This window comes from Carettochelys insculpta, chromosome 9 (genome assembly GCF_033958435.1).
Source record: "Carettochelys insculpta isolate YL-2023 chromosome 9, ASM3395843v1, whole genome shotgun sequence".
NCBI classification, from domain to species: domain Eukaryota; kingdom Metazoa; phylum Chordata; order Testudines; family Carettochelyidae; genus Carettochelys; species Carettochelys insculpta.
Window position 1 is genome coordinate 38660876 of NC_134145.1, and position 25358 is coordinate 38686233.

At 41.4% G+C, this 25358-nt stretch overlaps 1 protein-coding gene across 2 annotated transcripts in view; it reads right to left on the reverse strand.

Annotated features, from left to right (window-relative positions):
* The window catches only part of SASS6 (SAS-6 centriolar assembly protein), a 44156-nt gene that overhangs the window by 8944 nt on the left and 9854 nt on the right, over positions 1-25358 (reverse strand). Inside the window, exons 4-15 of one of the 2 annotated variants that reach the window (XM_075002197.1) lie at positions 24879-24983; positions 24190-24361; positions 22331-22408; positions 18848-18967; positions 18538-18729; positions 18076-18270; positions 13334-13423; positions 13067-13246; positions 11407-11488; positions 8278-8411; positions 6401-6526; positions 4290-4384 (exon numbers count right to left, since the gene is read on the reverse strand). In XM_075002197.1, the coding sequence (XP_074858298.1) occupies positions 4290-4384; positions 6401-6526; positions 8278-8411; positions 11407-11488; positions 13067-13246; positions 13334-13423; positions 18076-18270; positions 18538-18729; positions 18848-18967; positions 22331-22408; positions 24190-24361; positions 24879-24983 (1569 nt within the window). The remainder of the gene's footprint in view (positions 1-4289; positions 4385-6400; positions 6527-8277; positions 8412-11406; positions 11489-13066; positions 13247-13333; positions 13424-18075; positions 18271-18537; positions 18730-18847; positions 18968-22330; positions 22409-24189; positions 24362-24878; positions 24984-25358) is intronic. The other variant, XM_075002198.1, reaches the window with a different exon arrangement.

The window sequence follows — 25358 nt, forward strand, 5'->3', positions numbered from 1 at the left end:
ACTCCATAATGGCTTTGTCCAGCAGGATAGCGATTTTAGATGAAGCCGGGGGTCTCAAATTTTTCAGGAGTTTATGATGCTTCTCCTGCACCTCTGCTATTTGAATGTCCTGTGTGAAAGCTACTCTTTTGAACAGCTCCTGGAATTGTTTAAGGTCATCCGGGGGGGAAACATCCCCGGGGGCCATGGCCTCATCTGGGGAGGATGAGGAGGAACCAGTGGGGCACACCTCCCTCAAATCCTCTGGCTCCCAAGTTCGGTGATATACTTGCTCCCTGGAGGACTGTGAAGGGAAGTCTCGGGATTCTGGACCTAATTCCCCGAGACAACTGTGTTCCCATCCCAGAGCGAGAGTGTACACGGGAGTACTGATGAGTAGCAGGGGAGGACCTGCCCTTGGATCTAGACCGGCGGTGTCTGTGTTCAGCATGATGAGGATGAACATAGCAGCATGGGCAAGGGCCCGGTGATGGAGACCTGGACCACGATTGGGGAGTGTACCCATGATGTCTGGGAGAGCGGGACCTCCATGACGACATATATAGTGGTGAAGCTGGTTTGTGATAGTACTCAAGGGGATCCATGCCCAGAAATGGTGAAGGTGGCCCAAGCCACGGCGAAATTGGTTGGAGGAACGGAGAGGGAGGCCCTAAATAAGCCGGTGGAGTTACAGCCCGTCGGTGCCGCGTGTGTATCTCGGGCGGGGGGGGGGGGAGGGGCTAGGAGACAAGGGCAGCGCGCCCCTGCCTGGAGATGGACTGAGGTGCCGAGTTTTTGTTTTTGCCTTGCCCCTCCCCTGCGGGATGGGCGCCGCCCCTTCCCGTGCCGGGGATCTTGACCCCGTTGTCGGCGCTGCGCTCCACACAGTCAGCGGTGGTGCTGCGTGGGTAGCTTCCTCCGGCGCCGATAGGCTCCGTGACGGGTGCCCCTGCACTGTCGGCGCTGCTGATTCCAGCGCTTGCCTCGCTGGCGCTCGCGGTGCCTTCCGTGCCACCTGTTGTGTAATCGGAGGCTCAGCCTCTGCCATGTGCGCTGTTGCACTGCCGCTTTCATGAGCTCACGGCTGGGGGCTTTGCGTTCCGCTCGTCCTGCCCGCTGGGCCCGCCGGCAAGGATTGAGCCGGGGAGAGTTTCCTCCTCTTCTGCACCGAGGGTGTCAAAGAGGCTGCCTTCCTTTTATGCAACCCAGAGGGCCCTTCTGCGTGAGGCTTCTCCGGCGGTTCCGGCTGGAGAACCTTATCAAACAAGATCACGTTGAGCCTCATCTCTCTGTCTTTCCTGGCCCTGGCTGTAAGCTTAGCACAGTGGGAACACTTCTGGGTAACGTGTGACTCTCCCAGGCAGCGAATGCATTCACTATGCCCAGCGGAGGCCAACATAGCCTCGCGGCATGACTCACACTTCTTAACCCCGAGGAGGCCAGCGCAGTGAGTCTTTACTGTTAATAGCATACTTAGCCACTAATCAGTGCTTTCTAACCCAAAATAACATTCACTGGCCTGCGGGGCAGCAGACGGCTTAACTAGCCTTCTTGTCCGCCCCTCTCTCCTTCATTCCTCTTCTTTCTGCTGCCTAATATTCTCTCTCTTTTTTTTTTTTTTTTTTTGATAGTGACAAAAACAAACAAACTACACGTAAAAACAACTATCTTATCTGTCTCTGGCTTTAGCCAGAGCAGATTCCGTCTGCAGCCGATGGCAGTTGAGAAGGAACTGGCGGGGACCGGATCACGCACATGGCCGGGGGCGCGCAAGGGAGTGGCGCGTGTTGGCGCATGCATGATCCAATAGAAACTGCTAGAAGAATTCCGATCTGTGGCGCCGGGCGAGCCCGACACCTATTGTGGAGCACCCACGGGGACCACTCAAAGAAGAACTTCAGTTGCATTACTAACATAAATCAAACTGGGTAACTTAGATTGCCTTTTCCACATAGTATAGGCCTGTCCTTGAAATACCTGGGCAATCCTAAAACAAAAAGCAGTCAAGTAGCACTTTAAAGACTAGCAAAATAGTTTATTAGGTGAGCTTCCGTGGGACAGACCCACTTCTTCAGACCATAGCCAGACCAGAACAGACTCAATATTTAAGGCACAGAGAACCAAAAACAGTAAACAAGGAGGACAAATCACAAAAAGATAATCAAGGTGAGCAAATCAGAGAGTGGAGGGGTGGAGGGGAAGGTCAAGAATTAGACTGAGCCAAGTATGCAGACGAGCCCCTATAGTGACTCAGAAAGTTCCCATCATGATTTAAACCATGTGTTAATGTGCCGACTTTGAATATAAAAGCCAGCTCAGCTGTTTCCCTTTCCAGAACAGTGCTGAGCTAGCTTTTATATTCAAATTCGGCACATCAACACGTGGTTTAAATCGTGATGGGAACTTTCTGAGTCTGAGTTTAAATTTGTCCTCCTTGCTTTCTGTTTTTGGTTCTCTGTGTCTTAAATATTGAGTCTGTTCTGGTCTGGCTATGGTCTGAAGAAGTGGGTCTGTCCTACGAAAGCTCACCTAATAAACTATTTTGCTAGTCTTTAAAGTGCTACTTGACTGCTTTTTGTTTTGATAGTGTATAGACTAGCACAGCTTCCTCTCTGTTACTGGGCAATCTCAGTAACTCAGAAGATGAAAATTCCCAGATAGCACAGATAGTAGTACCAGCAAGACCCAGAACTATACATTCTGGAATATCCCGCACAGAGAGTATGGAACTGGAAAGGAGAGCCAACTTCGATAAGAAGTACAATTACAGAAGGTCTTATCTACATCACAAGAACAGCTTGTGAAATTCTGTTTCAGAAAGACATTTGCCAGTACAGGTTGAACCTCTCTTGTCCGGCAACAGTCATAATCCAGCATGATTTTAGTTAGCTGGACGCTGCTTATCATGGGTGCAGTCAGGTTTCCCATGGTCCCCTAAAGTTTGTTTACAGCCACCAGTCCTGGCTCTCAGTGTTCTGTGCTGTTTAGCTCTAATTTATCCCTAAATGTCTTCTAAGGCCCAATAAGCAGTGGAAGTACATTAGGGTCTCAACATTCACAAGAGTTCCATGGTCAGAACCCTCAAGAATGTTGAATTTTGCGAATATGGCAGCCCCCAGCTGCCAGCGCTCCATGCCTGGGACCCTGGTGAAATAGGCAGCTGCTGGCAATCTGTGACCCAGAGCCCTGGGGAAGTGGCTGCTCTCACATAATTTAATTTGCGAACTTAAGGTTTACGAATATTGAGACCCTATTATATTTGTAATGCGGTAGAAAATACTGACCTCCTGTCTGGCAAAATGTCTTGTCCAGTACCGGTCAGGACTTGAGACTACTGGATAAGAGTGGTTCAACCTGTGCTAGTAACTCATGCTATAATTGGGGTTAAGAGTGTCGTTAGCTGGTTAAATACAGTTAAAATATGCGGTGCAGCCAGAGCGTATTGATTTCACTTAGTCATCCTGTTGGGGCTACCTCTCTCATTGTATGATTTCTAGAGCTAGCCATTATTCTTACACTCCAGCACCGACCTTCTAAATGGGAATAAAGAAATCAGATGTTATCCGCAAATGGAATTATTACAGTCACATCACTTTAAGCAAAAGGCACCGAATACCATCACTAGCCAGACTTGGTGAGGCATGTAGCATATCAACAAACAAAAATTCACTGCCTTCGCTCTACTTTTCAGGTCATTATTAAATCCATTCGCAGATTGGCTCGCGCCCACTGAGCTCATACTCACACATACCAATGTCACAGCTATTGTGGAACTCCACTGAATAACAGAACTGCTCCAATATGGGGTCAAGTACAGCCATGTTTAAAATCATTAGTACACTCTGACAAAAGGTAGTTCTTGTAATGTATCCCAAGAGAGTTGAATTTAAAAAAAAAACAAAAACCAGATTACTTTAAAAAGGCAAACTGACTAGGACAGTCAAGCACAATGTATTTTTATTTTTTGCGCTGGGGAAGAGACATGCAAATCTGCAAACAGGACAATTTAACATTTTACTAGAAGTGCAATATAGCTTTCTCAGAAGTCTTCATAAAAAACAGAAGCTACTTCCAAACACACTGACAGAGGATTAAATTTTCAAAAGCATCCTCAAAAATTACAGGTTTATTTTGTGAACCTAAGTCCATGCATGTTCATTTGAGCATTGTTATACAGTGTCTATTCACAAACTGATGTATAAAAACTGTTTTGGAAAAAAAATCCAATAATTTTAAAAAGTCTGGGCTGAGATCTCTGAAAATTTGGCCTAAAAATAAATGTCTATGGGCACAATTATCAAGATACTCACTTTTCTTTATTTGCTGAATGACCAGTTGCAGTAGAAAATCCTGGCTGAATGTCTGAACATCGATTAGTTTTTGAAAGCTGCATGTTAAACTGAACCTGCCAGCAAATGAAAGGTTTCACACATTTAATTACTTTGGATACAGATATGATTATGCACCAACAAAACATACAGACTGAAGACTTTTGTCAGACTGTGAGTACTACAGGGTAATATGGTTCCACGCCATTTTTAGCAGATACTTAACAAAACAGTATAGCTATAAAAAAAAATTCAGGAGACATGTCTGCTCTGTATAAATTTGATAGCAAAAGGTAAATTATTGATACATATCAAAATAATTTTAGCTTCCAAAAAAACTGAAAATAGTTGCTCCTCTCAAATATTTAAGTTTGTTAAATTCAAGGTTTAGGGGAAAGCAGCAGCTTACAACACATATGCTGAATGATATCAGAATTAAATCAGTTATGCCAAAGGAAAGGTGATACTTCCCAAGAAAGCCTTTGTTTACAGCATTTAGGTCTCTTATTTTTCAGAAACATCAGGTTTAGTTGTTTTTAGTAGGATAAGTCTTTTGCGGAGTGGTTGGTCTCTTAAGAGCATGAGGCCAACAAGCCCTGTTTATTAACCTGATCCAGTGAGCTGGGTTCAGATGTTCCCCTTAATAGTGCTCAGTAGAACTCATCTTTTTAGAAAATGATCAATGGACAATATTGCTTAAGCTTTTTAAACATTTTTAATAAAAACTTAAATGTTTGAAGTTCCTGGAAATTATGGGGAAATAAGACAAAAGAGGTGGAGAGAGACTCAAAATATTAAAGCTTTAAAACCACACAGCTATATAAAGTAAATAACCTTAAATACAACAAGTGTCTCTAGCAACCTATTTTTAACTTTGTCTATCTGCAAATTTTGATTGACAGGAATGTATTTGATGAGGGGTGTGTGGTGTTGATGCTTATTGACATCCACTGAAGAAAATTCAATCCTTTCAAGCCTACCCATAAAGAGCAGCAAGATGAGGCTGAAGAGAGCAGAAAGTCTTTCAGCCCTCCCTAGGTATACAGAGACAGGCCAGAAGCAAGGCCTGGGTAACAGGAAAAGATGTTGGAAAAAAGAGGAAGATCCAGGGAAACACCTCATTAGCCACTGTTGCATACAAGGCAGAGAGCAAAGATCAAATCAAAGAAGAAACAGGGACTTAAGTCAGAGGCGGGCAAGACACTGTTTGCATTACTACTTGGTTTGAGCCATTGAACTGCAAGAGGGGGCTCCGTAAGTAAGCCAGAGAACCCTCTAGACAAAGAGCAGTAGAGCCTGGAGTCTAAGAAGGGAGCAAAGCCCAACCACTTTTGAGTTACAGTATTGGAATCTCATTTGTGATTTGAGGTGCCCCTATTATCAATAGATTACTCCATGACATTGTTGTCATTAGCCTAACAGTATTGGATAAGTATTCCTGAGGAGCCCTGCGAAGAGAAAACAGGGTGACGTGCCTGCAGAGCCATCCCGTGGCATGAAAGGGCACTCTGAAATAATGATGATGACACTGAGCCATAGTAATTTCAATCCTAAATTGTACAGAATATATGAAGTGTGTAGTGTACTAACTGCTGCTACTGTAAGGAATAAGGAAACACACCAAGATGTACAAAGGAACAAATAAAATGGGAACCTCACTGACTGATAACTTTTTTCACTGTAGAAAACATCCTACTGTAAATTAATCAAATAGAAATTAGGGAAATTACATTTGGGACCCAGTGTTATATATTAGACTAAAAACCAGAAGAACTGCCAGGAATTCTTGTGTTCTAGTTTTAAGGCTATAACTAATTTGTGAGAATTCATGACAAGGTGGAAAATACATCACAGATGTTCATGAAAATTAGGTTGCAAACTACCCTGAAGATGTCAAGTATCATCACTGTTGTTATATTTTGTGGTAATAAATAAATTCTGGCTGTCACTTAACACAAAAGCCATAGCTCATAGCATATAAATACAAACTTTGTTAATAACTTTTGGAAATACCCAATTAAGTCAAATTGCTCAGAAATATATTGAGATAAATGAGCGTGTTAAGCACAAAACGAGTAAAAATAAATGCCTGCCTTTGGTCCTGAAACCAGTTGATTGGTACTTTTCACAGGTGCTGTTTCCGGAAAGTTTTGGAAAGTACATACTGGAGAGATGGGACAACTCATTCCTGAGCTAGTAAAAGGGAATCTGTTATCCAGCTGTTCAACAGAAAAATAAAATGTATCGAGAGCAGGAAACAGCAATGAAACAGCAGAAAAATCAAAATCAATGCATCTCTAGTTCCAGCAAAATTTTTTTTTTTTAAATTATGCCTGGCAGGGTTCAGTAAGCATTTAAATTGCACTGAGCCTAGATGTAAAAAAAAAATTGAAAAAACTGATCTTGGCACTCATGATCACAAATTAATCTTTATATATTGCAATGACTGACATACAGAAAAATACTTTCATTATACTCACATTCTTACAAGGAATATTCGCAGAAAGTGAATGGATGGTAGACAAGATAAGCATTATTTTATTATTTTACAAGGTAAAGCCTTTTTCTCCAACAACAAACCACAAGATTTGACTAATACACTCTAATTACAAGTGTATGTAAGTTGCATGAGACTCTTTGGGCACATGCTAAATAAGTCGAACCAAAAAACGATGACAAATAACCACACAAACACTGAGGCTTAACCTACTTACTGCAGAAGATAGACCTGCTCAGGGTTGATCATTTGGGGTTTGATTTCATGCACATGCAAAATGACACTCGGGTTAAAGTGAACCCCCTGTGCTCCTCATGAGAGCTGACAAATAAGGAAGGCTGAAGGGAGAATGACAGACATGGAATCTGACCTCAGATAAGTCAACTTCAGCTATAAAATTAGCATAGCTAAAACTGCATATCTGGGGTAGACATAGCCTGATTGATAGATTTGAGAGCTCCTTAAAAGCACTACGCTAGTTAGACCAAACACCAGAAATTGTATAGCAAATGGACGGATATATTCTTTTTCGAGTCCTTGCTTATATTAATCCAGTTAAGACTGTCTGAGAAGGAAAAACTGTTGACTCCTTTCATATAAAGCTCTTAAGAATGTGTAGATGCATGCATTTATAGCAACTGTATGCTACTGCACTAGCCCAAACATACTGCACAAATCTATGCATTTTAAGTTGACATAGTTTATTCAAGGCAATGAGAATTTAGGAAGTTTAAGTCACACTAGGAATTCTGTTGCATCCTTTAACAGCAGTGCATAATATGGGCAAGAAAAACTCAATTATGGGGCAAAAGGAATACCAAGACATTTCTCTTAAGTACTTTAAGTACAGTGGATCCCCCCCTCCTGACTTACACAAAGGTTTAGTTTCCTGGGCAACCACACAAGTCAAATTTTGTGTAAACTGTGACGCGGTTTCCCTGCCCCTGTCCTGGCAGCATCTGGTTCCCCGCTTCCATGAATGGCAGGGCAGGGAGCCCAGAGTTAGGTGCAGCAGCATTGGGCAGTTTCCTGGCTCCTGTGAGTGGCAGCCCTGGCAGCAGAGCAGACCAGCATGGCTGCTTTGCTACCAGGGATTGTCCCTGGCCACCCTGGCTCCTTTGGGCTGGAGCTGGGATGGAGCACTGTGCTCCAACCATCTCACAACCCCCACTGCTGCTAGGGATTCCTCCCAGCCAGGTGGCTCCCTGGGGGTGGAGCTGGTGGCACAGCTGCTCTCCGGCTGGCCCCTAGCCCCCATTGCTGCCAGGAACCCCAGGAGTGCACCTTCGCATATATACGCAAATGACATGCATCTAAGGTTTCCCTTTAACATTCACTTGCTGATTTCCACTCATGTTAATCTAAGTAAGTTGAAATTGTGTAAATTGGGGTTTTACTGTACTTCACTTGGCATATATTTTTATTTCTAAACAACACAGAAAGTACCCACTTTTACAAAGTTGGAATTCTTACCATACTGTGAGGCGAAGGGCCAGTTCTATTACTGACATTGTTTGCATGTATACTTGGAATGGTAGAAGTTCCCAATGTCTCTTGCTTTCTTGCCATCTGAATTTCATTCAGTTGCTTATTTAGCCATGTGATTACTATATATAAAACAAGAATAAAACTAATTTAAAATCGGTTTTCATATCTCTTATTAGTATTATACACCTAACACAAATTACAATCACACTACGTTAAGAAATCATGTTGTACTAATGAACAAAACAATTTAGAAGCCCCAGCCTCTTCACCCATCCCTTGCCAGCCTCTTATCGATATGCCTCCTTCTCCACCCATAATTCTTCCCCTCATTTCAATACCAGACTCCATGTCCTGTGTCTGTTGCAGGAACGTCTCCTACTCTCTGTGGATCACAAACCACAATAGGAGCACAGACAGTCTTTAGCCGTGTCTACACGTGCACGCTACTTCGAAGTAGCGGCACTAACTTCGAAATTGTGCCCGTCACTGCTACACGTGTTGGGCACTATTTCGATGTTAACATCGACGTTACGCGGCGAGACGTCGAAGCCGCTAACCCCATGAGGGGATGGCAATAGCGCTCTACTTTGAAGTTGATTGTCGAAGTAGGGCACGTGTAGACGATCCGCATCCCGCAACATCGAAATAGCGGGGTCCGCCATGGTGGCCATCAGCTGAGGGGTTGAGAGACACTCTCTCCAGCCCCTGCAGGGCTCTATGGTCACCGTGTGCAGCAGCCCTTAGCCCAGGGCTTCTGGCTGCTGCTGCTGCAGCTGGGGATCCATGCTGCATGCACAGGGTCTGCAACCAGTTGTCGGCTCTGTGGATCTTGTGCTGTTTAGTGCAACTGTGTCTGGGAGGGGCCCTTTAAGGAAGCGGCTTGCTGTTGAGTCCACCCTGTGATCCTGTCTGTAGCTGTGCCTGGCACCCTTATTTCGATGTGTGCTACTTTGGCATGTAGACGTTCCCTCGCAGCGCCTATTTCGATGTGGTGCTGCGCAACGTCAATGTTGAACGTCGACGTTGCCAGCCCTGAAGGACGTATAGATGTTATTCATCGAAATAGCCTATTTCGATATCGCTACATTGAAATAAGCTATTCGATGTACGCTTCACGTGTAGACGTAGCTTTTGTGCTCTTAGTTGCTGTGCCTGATATCACAGTGGCCAGCAGCAACCAGGAGGATTGTAAGGAAAGTCATGCAGGGCACTAGAAGCCATGTGGGCTGAAGGGAACATGCTCAGTGCAGATAGACTCCTCACTGACTATCTGAGACTTCCATAAGTGTCTACTGAGAATGTGCAAACAAGGTATTCATAACTTAGCTAATTCAGGCATTTTTCTTTCCTCCTCTGCCCCCAAAAGAGCAAGTAGTACATAACCAGGATACCCCCTTACACGGACAAATTTCAAACCCTTGCTCCAAAGCATGGACAGGTTACAGCTTTCCAATAAAACAAATATTTTCTTTAAACATGGCCAAAACCATTTATTTTTCCCTAATTCCATTCTTGGGAACTGCTAAACCATTTTTACTGAAACTCCAAAAAACAGTCTGAGGCAGTCACACTCAGCTTGAACAACTGAAGTTTGGAAATGTGGTCTTCCAATGGGAAGCACTGAACAATCTTAACTACAGGTATTACTACTTATCCGCAATGAATATAAGAGATTACTGTCTCCACAAAACTATTAAATGTTTCCAGTGGTAGAAAATCCCCTCCCCTTCAAGTCACATTTCAGAAATAACTGGTCTGCCAAGCTTTCCCCCTCATCATCTACTGCTTAAGGTGGCTTAAAAAAGTCAAATCACTTTAAAGACAATTGTCATATTTCAAACTTGCATTATTATAACTTAAAAATTGTTCATTGAACAGCAACTGTGTATTAATTAGAATCCATAAAGTATAGGGAAATAAACATTGGAGACAGTGTCTACATGAGCCCAAAACTGCAAAATGGCCATTTCAAAGTTTACTAATGAAGCGCTGAAATACATATTCAGCGCCTCATTAGAATGCGGGCAGCTGCAGCACTTTGAAACTGACATGGCTCGCTGCTGCACGGCTTGTCCAGATAGGGCTCCTTTTCAAAAGGACCCCACCAACTTTGAAATCCCCTTATTTTGAAGTTGGCAGGGTCCTTTCAAAAAGGAGCCCCATCTGGACGAGCCATGCAGCAGCGAGCCGCATCAGTTTCGAAGTGCTGCAGCTGCCAGCATTCTAATGAGGTGTTGAATATGTATTTCAGTGCTTCATTAGTAAACTTCGAAATGGCCATTTGCATGGCCATTTCGCAGTTTTGGGCTAGTGTAGACATAGCCTTAATAATTAGAGACCACGGAGCTGGAGTTTGAGTTCAACATGTTATGCAATACACTAAATAAAGGAGTAAGACGTCTCACATACTTAACTTTAAGCATGTAAGCTTTTCCAATTACTTCAATTAAACTGTCTAAAGTTAAGCAGATATATTGGGATGGAAGATTAGGGCCTTTGTTTTCAACACATCAATTTGTAACTTAGTTGTACAAGTCTTCCTTTAACTCATGCAGTCATATAACTAAAATTTAGAATCACAATGTAAGCTTTTTCAAATTCTAAATTGTAACATTCAAATCTGTAATGTAAATTCTATTTTAAGCAGAACCACACCAAACAAATTAGTGCTATTACAATACACTGGAAACATAAGATGAGACGTCACGAAACTGTTAGATCCTGGTAGGCTGTGGCGAGGAGAAGGAAATCACAAGTGTGCCAGGAGAGAAATAAAGCTTCAAGGGGTACATCTACACTAGCAAGAAGATCAACCCTGCTGTGGGTCAATCTTCTGGAGTTCGATTTAGCATGCCTAGTGGGAACATACTAAATTGAATGTATAGCATGCCCCCATTGACTACAGTCCTCTGCCCCGTTAGGAGTAAGGGAAGACCTCCCTTAATGGAGACAGTATGTAAACCCAAATGAAAATACGTAAACTTTAGCTATGTAATTAACCTAGCTGAAATTAAGTACCTTAATTTGGCATTCCCCTGTACCCTAGATTAAGTGCCCATGCCCAAAATTAAGTGTTTATAATACAAAAAACGAGGAAGACTCCTGTAAACATACCATTTTCATTGGTTTTTAGAAGCTGCTTGCTTTCTTCCAGTTTTTGTACTGTAGTTTCTAACTGTTCTTGCAACTTGCATACCTGAAACATTTCCAGACTAATTCTGTCAAGCATATCCAGGAAATGTCAATAATTATAAACTGAAGAAAAATAGTGTAAATATGTATGTATCTAGGATCTAGAAGAACAGTTGATTTTAAAGCAACACAAAGATTATTTAAATTCATAATTAATCAATCATAGTACAAAAAGGATGTGGTATCACAATGAAAGATCCTTATTTTCTTGACAATGACTTCAAAAGCACAAGTGTCAGCTAGCATTTATGCCTTTGAAAATTTCTCTCTTAACTTTTGTCTGGTTTCTACCCTTCAGAAATATGTTGATTCATAGCTCTGTATACTCAATTGTATTAACTGTATGTTTTGTGCTCTGTAAACTCTAGCCCTATTCAAAACTAATCGGCTCTCTATTCGTACTTAAAGGAGTAACAATATAAAAAACTTTCATTATAGGAGTTAACTTTTGTTAAAATATTTGCTAACTTCTGGTCCGACAGCATCCACAATCCAGCATGATTTTAGTTAACTGAATATCAATATATCGTGAGTGTGGTGAAGTTTCCCACTGTCCTGTAAAGTTAGTTTACAGTCACTAGTCCTGACTCTGTCTTCTGTGCTGTTATTTAGCTCTAACTTACCCCTAAAATATCTACAAGATCAGAAAGCAGTAGCAGTGTTAGTAATGCTGCTAAGCCTAAGAATGTCTATGCTGTACCTGCTTATTTCCTTGTGTTCATACAGTAAAAATTGTGTAACACTTTGTTATAAAGAGAGGTGATGAGCCTTAGCTATGCAGTAAGCTTATACAGAATGTAACAATGCAGTCATACATTAAACAGCATTGCAAGCTTTGGTTCTGTTTACTTGCCCCAGTGAAATAAAAATAAAGAGACTCACTCACTACAATATTGAACTCCCACAGTTCGGCACTGGTCAGGTCCCCAAGAGTGCCAGACTAGAGAAGTTCAAACTGTAGTATTAGAAATCTGAGATGGACCTGAATGGCTGCTGTCTTTGGTGGAAGTTCAGTCCAGACAGGAAGTCTGCAGTTCCAAATCACATTCATGCATTTTTAAAATTTTATTTTAAACATGCAAGAGAACCAGAAAGTCAACAGACCAGAGTGGGTAAGATGCATAAAATGCCAAATGCAAAGAAAGCATAAACAGTGGGTGAAACTTAGATAAAATATGAAAGACTTAACAAAACCTAAAAAAGTACAAAAAATCTCTTTATAAAAGATTTTTAAAAATTGACAATCTCATTAGTCAAAAGAATATTGATGCAAGCAATGAAGCTACTTAATTTAGTTATTTCATATTTATTGATCTTATTTGTCAAATGTATCAAGTTTACAAAAATTTGAGCATTTTCTCTAATGGGGCTCACTATTACCTCTAACCTATAAATCAACCATAAAAATACACACCACTAACATTTTCCAAAATTCTAGGTTTCAATAAGCCATTTAATAATTGAGTGAAGTACTTTAGTTATCTAAAGAGCAAATCAAGACTAATCCTGCAAACACTGAAAAACATGTTTAACATAAAATACATAGTTACAGCACTAAAATGTAAGATAATGCATTAGTTACCTCTTGCTCTTTTACTTGTAGAGACTGTACAGTCTCCTGCAGTTCTCTCTGCTCTTTTTGTAGTTTCTCTTCTTTTTCAGCCAAGAGCTTTTCTTGCTGAATTGTTACTGTATTTTTCAATTTTAGTTTATTCATTAGAGTTTTCAAATCTCCTTGTAACTTCTTGATAATTTCATTCGCCTATTAAACACCAATCATTTCTAAATTAAACAATACACAAATTTACAAGAAATCCCATTATCAGGACAATTTCATATTTGAACAAACCTTAAGAAGTTCAGCTGATAATGACTTTATTGTTGCTTCAAGTTTTCCCACATGAACTTGTTTCTTCTCTGTATTTTCTTCCAGTATTGCCTTAAAAAAAAAAAAAAAAAAAAAAAAAAAAAAAGCATACTACTTAAATCTGATTTGGATCAAGTTTGTTAAAATTTGCATTAGAAGAAGAGATTTACTCCCTCTGTGCAATCACTGTAGTTGAAGATGGGGTCCCGATGGATGCCCTCCCTGACACTGAATGTACAGAGTACCATTGGTTAGGAAAGAAACAGGAAGATGAACAGATTGGTACACATGCAAATCACATGACAGCTTTAGAATTTGGGATGTGATTGCAATGTGGTCTTATCCTTGAAGGATATTGAAAAGCAGAGATACACTATGAGTCCTTACTTCCTCACCTCTTTGAGCAGAGATAATGAGTACCAGGAAGGTTATTTTCACAGATAAGCAAAGAACAGATTGCCATTGGCTCAAAAAGAAGATCATGTAAAGCGGGCGTGTCCAACCTGTGGCCCGCCAGCCGCATGCGGCCCTGGACAGCTAGTAATGCGGCCCCACAAGATCATAAACTTTTAACATTATTATGTGATTTATATACATTAACTATATTATATATTTTATATGCGGCCCAAGACAATTCCTCTTCACTGAATGCGGCCCGGGCAAGCCAAAAGGTTGGACACCCATGGTGTAAAGCATCAAATCCTAAGCTGAGGTGCCAAATGGGGATAGGACTGTTGACTCAGAAGAGAAATTCCCAAACCTCTTGAGAGCCCTCACAGGCATCAGATGTGTGCACACTGCAAAACCCTCCACAAGGAGATGGAAGGTTTGTAACAGCTGCCCAATTTATCCTAATGGGACTTAAGAAAAACAAACCAACCCATCTTCAGTTCTATGATGTAATCTAGTGTATCTGACAGTAATGAGACACAGGTAAATAATGTTTTATGTCACAGAAGTGGCTGTATTTCATCTACTTCTGTAACCACTACAGGTAGACTGCTCCATACAACATAATGATACTCTTCTCACCTCCTCAGAATAGGTTGTTTCTAACCCTGTGAACAGGCAATCAGTCATGATTTTAGGTGAAGAATCTCAAGATTGAGGTGAAGAATTTGACTGACATCCTGAGATAAGAAGAGGGACAAAATGGAGGACGGACTAGCAGCCAATGGATGACTTATGGAACCATGTTTGCCTTGGCCATATCAGAACTACTAGCACAACTCTGGCTGTCTTTCCCAATCTGGATAGTACAGGAGTTGGAGGAAACAAACAGGAGACCTGATATCCAGCAAATGAGAAAGGCAGCTCCCAAGAAATGATGGGGCAGACGGGCCCACTAAATAGAACAGGAAACACTTCCTGTTTCTGGACGTAACAGATCTCTCTACAAGACACCCCAAAACTGAAATGCACAGTGCAGTACAATGGTTATCTTCCTATTATTCATGATCCTGAGAGAAACATCAGCTAATGGAATCTGCAGTGACACTGTAATGCTGGGAAAATAAGCTGATGCGTATAAAAGCATCTAATCAACTCCAAAATCTCACTGCTTTTGCATGGATGGAAGCTGATCTCACTCTTCCTTGACAGCAGATATAAAACATGCACAATATATCATCTATCATGACAGTCACAAATTCCCCACGCATGCCCCACCCCAATTAACAGCACAAAAGAGAGACAAGCATTCATGATTGCCTGACGTTCTAACCAATGGCTGAACAGGTTACATGTGCCCAGAGCAATTACTGTTAAGATGAACTCCCCACATCCAAAAGGGATGCATAAATTCTTACTATGACTGTTGGAGGTAATTAAACAAAGGGGACTTCTGTAGAAATGCTGTGAAGCTCTTTCCACCAGCCAAGGGATTTCTTCAACAATAGGATCCAAGCAGCAGGGAGACAGACTGATGCACTGGAGGGTAGGAATAGGATCTAGGGAGACCTACACAAATTGGAGGATTGGGCCAAAAGAAATGTGATGAGGTTCAACAAGGGCAAGTGCAGATTCCTGCACTTAGAATGGAAGAATCCCAACCACAGCTACATACTGGGAATTGACTGGCTAAACAGCAGTTCTGCGGAAAAGAGCGTGGGAATTACAGTGGATGAAAAGCTGGATATGAGCTGGATACAAGCCAACAGTGTGCTCTTATAGCCAAGAAAGCTAATGACATACTGAGGTATATTAGTAGATGCACTGCCAGCAGATCTAGGGTAGAGATTGTTCCCCTTTCGCACTGGCAAGGCTGCATCTGGAGTACTGCATCCAGTTTTGGGCTCACTGTTACAGAAAGGATGTACACTGTAAAGAGTCCAGTGGAGGGGAACAAAAGTGATACAGGGCTGGAGCACATGACTTATGAGGAAAAGCTGAGGAATTTGGGCCTATTTAGTCTACAGAAGAGGAGGGATTTGATGTTAGCCTTCAACTAGCTGAAGGGGAGATCCAAAGAGAATGGAGAAAGGCTATTCTCAGTGGTGACAGATGACAAAACAAGAAGCAATAAGTCTCAAGTTGCAATGGGGGAGTTCTAACATATTAGGAAAAAATATTTCACAAGGAGAGTGAAACTCTGAAATGGGTGACCAAGGGAGGTGGTAGAATGTCCTTCTCTAGAGGTCTAAGTCCCATATTGACAAAGCCCTGGCTGAAGTGATTTAGTTGGGATTGGTCCTGCTTTGAGCAGGGGATTGGACTCACAGACCTCCTGAGGTCCTTTTCAACCCTATAGTTCGATGAATAATTTGTTCAATCTGTGTTTGCTCAGCAAATAAACAGTTCGGAGCCACTCAGGGAAGCAATAAGCCATGCAAAGCTGCATGTGAATCACACATACCAGCTGCCTTTGCCCCAGCCACTGAAGATAGTGTGATGCCAGAGAACTGATTTGGACTATAGTGACTTTGATAAGGGTTTAAGCCTAGCATTGAGACAAAGGTGTTGGCTGATACTGCATGTAGGTAAGTGTCTTGTGTCAAAAATGGACTTTTTAATGTTCAAGGCCATGAAATAGCACTATGGCCTTTTGAGTGGTCACCAAGATCTCAATGTAGGAATGCCTCTTTAGCAGGCAATTGTTAAGCTATAGGAGTATTAGGATTCACCTTCTGCAAAGGTTATCCACTATCATTGACAGAACCTTCAAAAGCACTCTGAAGCAAAAGAGAAACGAAATGGAAGTTTTCAGTATTAAAAATGAGTTTAACCTGTAAGAAGGGTGAATTACCATATGGAAATATACATGAACCTGACTGGTTCTTGGCCATTAATCTATTCCCTTGGTCTAATGACAGTATTATTTCCATACTTTTATATGTATTGAGGAACCTTAGATCTAGAGTGGATCTCCATTTGCCTCTCTTCTTTGGATCCAATGAGTACCTGAAATAAATAACCCTCCTCTGCGTTGTACAAAACTGGTTCTATAGCACCTAGGTTCAGAAGGAAGTTTATTTCCTGTTTTAGAAGATGTTCAGGACAGAAGTACCTGAAAAAAGATGGGGAAGGGACATGTCCAGATTATCCTTATCAGATGATCTCTAAAACCACTTGTGATACCCTCTTACGCTTACTCAAGGGAGAAAAGCAGTCTCCGAAGTGAAGCCACTTGAACCATTGCAGCTATAAGGAGAAAGTAGGTAACCCAGAACCTCAACCACAGCATCAAAAAATCAGTGTTTTGGTGATGAGGTCGATGCCTGTGCAACAGAAGGGCTCTTTTTCTGGAATCTCTCTCTTTTCACTGAGGCTCACAAGGTCTCTGAAACCTGAAGAACTGAACAGAACAAGAGCTCTGCAGTTGCTTGAGGTTTAATAAATTCCCGTTCTTGTAAAAGTGAGTAAATTCCCAAATATACATATACACTTGTCAGTATTCTCTGCACACAATTTTAAGCCATCAAAGGATAGTGTTCACTTCCCTGAGTAATTCTGAGAGCTGAACCCAGCTTACTATGCTAACCTGTATTTTATCAACCCATTCCTTCTCATTACTACTGCCATCAAAACAGACCAAGCAGCTGTGTCAACCGCATTCAGACAGGCCACATGGATTTCCTGGCAAAGTGATGACCCTCTAACCATTATTTAAAATTAGTCCTTCTGCTTGGGTGGCAGAGGCTCAATAAACATGGGGAAAAAAAAAAAAAAGTATAAAAACGACAAATACCCCTTACACATAATGAAATAATAATTCATTACTATCAGTGCCACTAGTTAAGTAAAAGTATGGAAAAAATCCCTACTTGAGAGAGAGCCTCAGAAGTGTTCAAGCTGAGCTTATTTTACGCCAAAGCAGATGAGAAGAAACTGAAGGCAGTTAGCCCATGCAGCGCAATACAACCAATATACATGAAGGACAAGCATACTTGAAGACATGCACCCGTACAGACACTAACAGCAGAACCACCATCACTAATCCACTTTTTAAATAACATAGAAAAATTCAATCATGTCAGCAAAGATCTTCTAGTAAGAGATTACCATTACAAAATGCACTCAAGTTCATTTACCATTGGACTATGGAGTACTAATATTTGTAACTAAATTACAGTAGTCAAAATGTATCAAATATATTTTGCAATGCTGTAACCTTAATTATTTATATCATAGTTGATTTGTCATTTCACAAAATCTGGTGACCCCCAATAGCACATTTGTGAATAATGATTAAGCATGGTTCTAGAGTACTTAGAAACGAAGAGAACCTTTTGTTCTTGTGTTGCATCTAATACTTCTTTTGTCCTAACAATTAGCTGCTCCTTGTCTTTGATCTCTTGCTCCAAAACAGCAACTCGTGTTTGTAGCTGATTAATGTGTTTCTCTTTTTCATGACATTCAGCATCCAGGGTACTATTCTCCCGACGCAATGACAGCACTTCTTGCTTTGCTCTCTGGCACTCCTGCATTGTTGGGAAAAAATACTTTAAAGAAAGCAAAAACACTGCAATACCTTCAGCTTGGACAAATATTTATATCCTGGGTTAAAAATCAGATGTAAAACAATAGAAAAAAGGTAGCAAAAATTAAGACTTTAGAACCTGAAGCGTGGATTCCCACAACCTGAGCGTTTTCTGTATTTTCATTCATTACACTGTATATTGTTTGAGTTTACCGATCATGTTATCCTGATACAAACAGATTTGAAAATACAAATGAACATTCCATACATCTTCTATCCCCGAGAGTTTTGCTTTAAGTTCTCTAATTGTGGAATCTCCTTTGTATCTCCTTTCTGTTAGATCCTTGTTAGCAATCTCTAGTTCTGACAGTCGAGTTTGTAGCTGTTGGATACTTCTTTGATGCAAGCTTTCCAATTCCTTTTTTTGTTGTTCATGCTGTTGTTGGTACTGAGCCTGCAACTGTAGCGTAAAGAAAAGTTGGAAAACAAAGGAAATACTTCAAGGAACTTAACCTTAAACAAAGCAACTACTAAACGTGTATCAATATTTTGGTTTGGTTTTCCTTCGGATGTCTTACCTGCAGAGCTTTTTCCTTCTCATTTGTCAATTCCTGGCTGTGCTTATTTGTCAGCGACGTTGTATAGGATGTCCATTCAGTTCTCAACTTATCTAATTCCCGGCTCTTTTCTGACAAACTCTGTGATTGTTGAGACAGCACAAAGAATCTTGAAACACAGATCACATTACAGCAAACAACATTTTGCAAAATATTGTGATTTTCATCTGAGGAGCTCAGAGCACTTTACAGAATGAACTGAACCCTCTCACATCATCCAGTCACGTGTCACAGGTGTACAGATGAGATACAGGGTCATCAAACAATAACAGAGCTGGTAAAAGAATCATAACTAGCATGGCCTGCCTCTTTGTGGCAGCTGCAGCCAAAGTACTTATTTGCACAGGTTGTTTCTAATATGTAAGCCAACGTATACCCTGCTGGTTTTTCAATAAGGCAGGGGTGAGCAAGCTCTTTATTTCTGGCTCCACTTCCTGTCCCTGCAATTAGCAGGCCCCCCCCAACCTGAGGGAGAAGGGGATTCAAGGGGTGCCCCAAAGAGGAAGGGGCACATGGGGAGGGAGTATTTTGAAGAGGAGGAGGGGTGCTCAGGAGGGGGCAAGAAGGGGGACTCCAGGGGCTTGCCCTAGCTGCTCTACTGACCATGGAACTGGGCACCACTGTGTAACAGGGAGGTAATGACCCTGGGCTGTGCTGTGTAAATGGGTTGTATTGAACCATCCAGCACCACCCCTCCACTCCCAGATGGCAACACTCACTCCTCACTGGCAGCTCAGGTGGCGAGGGCAGGCAGTGGGTGAGGGAGTGTCCCAGGTGCCAGCTTGCTGTGGGGACCAGACTGACCACCTTACCAAGCCGGGGACTCATTGGCAGCTCCAGTCCCACGGATCCAGCCAGGGCTGGTAGAAGCCTGGCAGCCCCAGCCCCAGGGACCCAGGGGAAAGCATCCCAGCAGACACAGAGCCATGAGCCAGCCAGGGCGTGGAGTCCTGCCAGCAGCTCCAGCCCTGGGGACCTGTCACGTGAACCCCGGCAGCCCCAAGGCCAGGAGATAGCTGGGGTGCAAAGCTTTACCGGTGGCTCCAGCCCTAGGAACCAGGCCAGGAGAAACCCTGGCAGCCCCACGGAAGGGAGATGGCAGCTCCAGCCCCAGGGAAGGGACTGCCTTTAGGGAGAAGGGGCAGTGGGAGTGGCTGGGGACAGAGGGGAGAGGGAGCACGGAGGGCTGGGGGTGTCTGCAGTTGGGGGGGGCAGTGGGCAGGAATGGGGAAGGGAGCACAGAGGTGTAACAGGAAGAGGGAAAATGGGGAGGGGCTATGGAGGCTGCAGTAGGGGGAGCGGCAGTCAAAGCAGCACTGGGAGGGGCTGGAGACAGGGGAAGGAGCACAGAGGTGTAGAAGGAAATGGGGAAGTAGGAGGGGCTACAGGGGATGCAGTGCAGGTAGTGGCAGTCAGGGAGGGAGAAGAGGGGAAAGGGGGAGGAATTGTGGATGAGGAGAGGGCACAGGTGTAGAAGGAAGAGGGAGGGGCTATGAGGGTGCAGTGGAGGGGAGCAGCAGTTGGGGAGGCACTAGGAATGGGGGAAGGGAGCAGAGAGGTGCAGTGGGAATGGGGAGGGGCTGCAATCAGGGGCAATGGGAGAGGTTGGGAATGGAGAGAAGGAGCACAGGGGAAGTGGCAGGCTATGGGGGCTGCAGTGGGGAGCAGAGAGGTATAGCACGAAGAGGGCAAAGGGGGAGGGAACACAGATGTGTAAGCAGGAAGAGGGGAAAGGGGGGGGAGAGGAACTGCGGGGGCTGCAGTTAGGGGGAAGGGGGCAGGGAAGGACAAATGGACAGATGGCTCTCCTTTTATAATAGTATAGATTCTCAATCTCATACTCTAATCACTGTGTTATTCTGTCCTATCAAGAATGAGGGAAAATATTCAAACAGCCATGCCACAGCATTAAATATAAATAATGACATGGAGATATGCATCTTGTAGAACTGGAAGGGACCTTGGGAGGTCACTGAGTCCAGTCCCCTGACCTCTTTGCAAGACCAAGCACCATTTTTTTAAAATCTATTTGCCCCACATCCGTAAATGGCCCCCCTCAAGGATTGAGCTCACAACCCTGGGTTTAGCAGGCCAATGCTTGAACCACTGAGCTATCCCCCCCCCCCACCTGCAGCTGCAATGTAAATATCAACTTTCCAGTAGAAAAATGTCTCTCTTTGGCAGCATTTTTCTTTTAAGTTTGCAATGGTTAAAATGTACAGCAGTTCCAACTCTATAATTATAAGGAAATTAATGTATTTTTTTAAATGAAAACTATCTAACAAGCCAACAGAAGTGAAGGAAGGAACATGATGGCATATATGATGTTAGTTGAGGAACATGAGAATGTGCCCGTGATTCTGAGAATAACCTGGTTAGGTCCATTGATGGTATCTCTAGAATAGATATGTGGACAAAGCTGGCAGTCGGCTTTGTTGCAAGGAAAAGTTCCAGGACTGGTGTTCCTGCAGTATAGACTGTGGTTGTGGGTCAGAATCCTCATAAGGTTGGGAGGTTGTCTGTAGGAGAATAGGCCTGTCACCTAGAGGCTTCTGGAGTGTGGCACCCTGATCAAGGATAGGTTGTAGGTCTTTAATAATACGTTGCAGTGGTTTGAGTTGGGGGCTGTAAGTAATGACCAGTGGTGTTCTGTTCTGTTCTTGGCGTTTTTTTTTCCTCCACAGAATCACGGGCACATTCTCATGTTCCTCAGTTAACATATATGCCATCTTGTGCCAACAATGCTCAGATACTTTGTATATTGGACAGACTTCAAACTCTTAGCCAAAGAGTTAATGGGCACAAAACAGACATAAAAACAGTCCTGATTCACAAACTGGTCAGCCAGCATTTTAATGGAGTGGGCCATTCTGTTAATGACTTAAAAGTTTGCATCTTACTAAAGAGGAATTATCACAACACTCTTGAAAGAGAGACTGCTAAACTCTCTTTTATATTCAAATTTGACACATTGACATGTGGTTTGAACTGGGACGGGAATTTTCTGGGTCGTTATATGGGCTTGTTTGCATACTTGGCTTAATCTAATTCTTGACTCTCTCCCCCACACCTCCCCCCCAACTCTGATTTGCTCAGCTTGATATTTTTTTTCCTAATTTGTCCACCTTGATTACTATTTTTGGTTCTCTGTGCCTTAAATATTGAGTCTGTTCTGGTATGGCTATGGTCTGAAGAAGTGGATCTGTACCATGAAAGCTCACCTAATAAATTGTTAGTCTTTAAAGTGCTACTTGACTACTTTTTTGTTTTGCTTAAATGTAAGACTAGATTTGAAACAAGAAAAGATAATATTTTTCTAACTGTTCTGTAAACTGGATCCAACTGAAAGTCTACAATGTGTAATACCCCTTTATATGGGGTATGCCATTCAGAAAATTCAGAAGACAATGTTTATTACACCAATGGCAGAAAGGCGTCATTTACCTGCTGTGTGTAGCTCAGCTGTCTGGTAAAGTCATCCTCCGTTTTTTTAAGCTTTTGTTCTAATATTGACTTTTCTTCCTACATATAATTGACATTTTAAATCAATACAATCTTATTTTCCAATTCAGAAACAATATTTAGCATTCATATCTCTACACGTAAAGTCTAAAAATACATATCTGCTTTTCTAATAATGGAGTCTGATTGCCCCATTCAACACATATCTAGAATGTGTCCAATTTCTGCCATTTGAGACTATATTTCCTTATAAATTAGGGCTTTCTACTAATTGCTGTTAACTCAAGCAATTCACGTAGAACAAGTTTACTAGATCAAAAAATACAATCGCACAGTTAAACAGCAACAAAATGCCAATATAAAATTACTACACATTTTTGGATATTTTCTATGTTTTCAAATGGATTGATTTAAATTACAACACTGAATACATAGTACACAGTGTTCACTTTATATTTTATTACAAATGTGTGCACTACAAAAAACATTGAGGAACAGGGGGATTCCAGAAGAAAGGTTTCCTTCCAGAAGATCCCCGCCGGCTGCACATTTACATGTCTTCAGAGTTTGGAAAAGCTTCTTCCAAACTCTGAATCACATGGCCATATGCTAATGAGGTGGGGGAAATTTACATCTGCAGCTCATTAGCATCTTCCAGGCTGCTCATTACCATGCCCCTTCCTCCAGATGGGGCAGCCCCAGTCTTTAAGATGCCACTGGACTTTTTTTAATTTTATTTATTTATTTATTGTAACTGAAACAGACTTATATGGCTACCTCTGAAATTAGTAAAATCTTTGTTATCTGTCATGTTGGAGGAATGAGGGGTGCCCCTTAAATGAATAGTCCAGTTAATTAAGAGTTATACTTACCAACAAAATATCAACTGTCAAAGAAACAGAATACAGCAAAAGAAATACAGAAAAAAAAATAGCATGCATGTACCCCCCCAACACAGTAGTAGTAGTACTGCAATGCAGAATGGTTGGTTTCTTGAGGCACTTGGGTAGTTTTCTATACAGCAAGTTATCTTAGGACACTATATAACACTCTGGGCAGCAAATGGCATACAATCAGACTGCTAAAAATACATAATGCTAAAACTACACTGAACATAATTTAATCTTTCTTTGATGATTCAGAAGGCACTTCACATCCCTGCAGTGCCTCAGGGTCATCACTGTCAACATCAATTATCACTGTAGACGTAACTTACAAATTCAGCCCAATACACCCTGGAAGCAGATTTGGGAAAAAAAAGAAATCCCTGATATCAGCTCTCTTATTTTCTGTCTCTTTTGCATAAAGATAGTGCAGAATGTGTAATGACATACCCCCCCCCAATACAGATGTTACATCTAATAACTGGGACTAGTATATTGCTCTGGAAGGTATCAGATATGCCAGTTAATAGAGCTTTCCAGTTGGTAAAGTGCAGGAAAACACAGCTTACTATATTTGTAAACAAATAATATGAAGACACCACTTCACTCTTTGTATTCTCTACTATAATTGAAACCAAAATATTTGAAAAATGTAAATGTAAATAACTCTCAAATATGTATAATAAACAATAGAATACCAATTTAAACTTAACAATAGGATTATCCAGATTTTTTAAAATTTCACGACTATTTTAATCATTTGACAGTTTTAAATATACAGTGCCTGTGATATTTTAATCCTTAGAGACAGAACTGAATTACAATTTATACAGATATATAACTATGCGCAAAGCCACAAGAGTGAATATTAATCAAAAAAATTAAAATAAACCCCACAACATTAAGTATTTGAAGGATCAGGACCAAATTACTGATACTGTGACTCTATAATCTTACCTTAATACATTTCAAACAGATTGCTAAAAACTTCTTTATTTCTGCATCATTTCCTGGCAAGAATTTTAGTGAGAGATGTGTCAGATGTTTAAATGGGTTTGTCTCCACCACATTTAAAAAAGCAGGTGCGTGATCCAAGACAGATGCTGAAGAAATTAACTGCAGCAAAAACCTTAAAAAACCAAAAAGTAGAACCAGACTTAATATGTAACAGACTTTTGTTTAGGAAACTATTTTATAAAATAATCATTATTTAGCCACTTAACACAACTGAATTTACATACGTATAGAAGTAACTACCACTTGGATGCAGTTTGGGATCAAGGCCTAAATCTTACTCAAATTAATGTTATAATAATGTAAAAACTAAATCTGATACGGCAACAGTATCTTCACATAAATATGATGCTAGCACCAAAAAGACAGAAGGATAACAAAAAGCCACTGGATATACAGTTTTGCTTTTCCTCTTATTTTATAAAAGTAACACAACACATTTGATACTGCACATAAAAAAAGCCTTTACAAGACAACCTTTGTACAAACAAACACACTGGATACAGGGTAACAGAAAAATCTCATTTTCAAAAGGGACTAATTTACTTGGAGCTTAAGTATCATTGACCTTTCTTGGTCTTTTCTTCTTGGATTGCATGGCTGTGTGAGTGGGAGTCCAAAACATTATTTACCTTGGGGTATCTTTGTTTTGTTCCTGAATGCACTGTTGAAGTAGATCTATAAATCTTTGTGGAAAAGCAGAGAAATCTACCAAAAGACCCTGCTGGCATTTTAAGCTAGATAAACAAAAAAAAAAAGAAATACAAGTTACATTCCTATTAAATATTTTGATTGCACTAACTAAATATTTTACTGATTAATTAAAAGTTTAACACCTACTATTCTGATTTTTAATGCAGAGTACAAAAGAAATACTATCAAGTAGCTAATCACAACTGGTGTGGTATTTTAATGTTTTCCAAATTAGCTTTCATGAAACAAAATCATCATAGCTGAGTCTACACGTAAACACCCTTTCAAAAGGTCAAAAAAATCGAAGTTTGGATTTCAAAAAAGCAGCCATCGAAAGAGAGCAACCGCCACGATTTTTCAGATCAGCGTTCCGATCCGCTCTTTCGAAGTGCCGCCCTGGTCTTTCGAAAGAGAGTGTC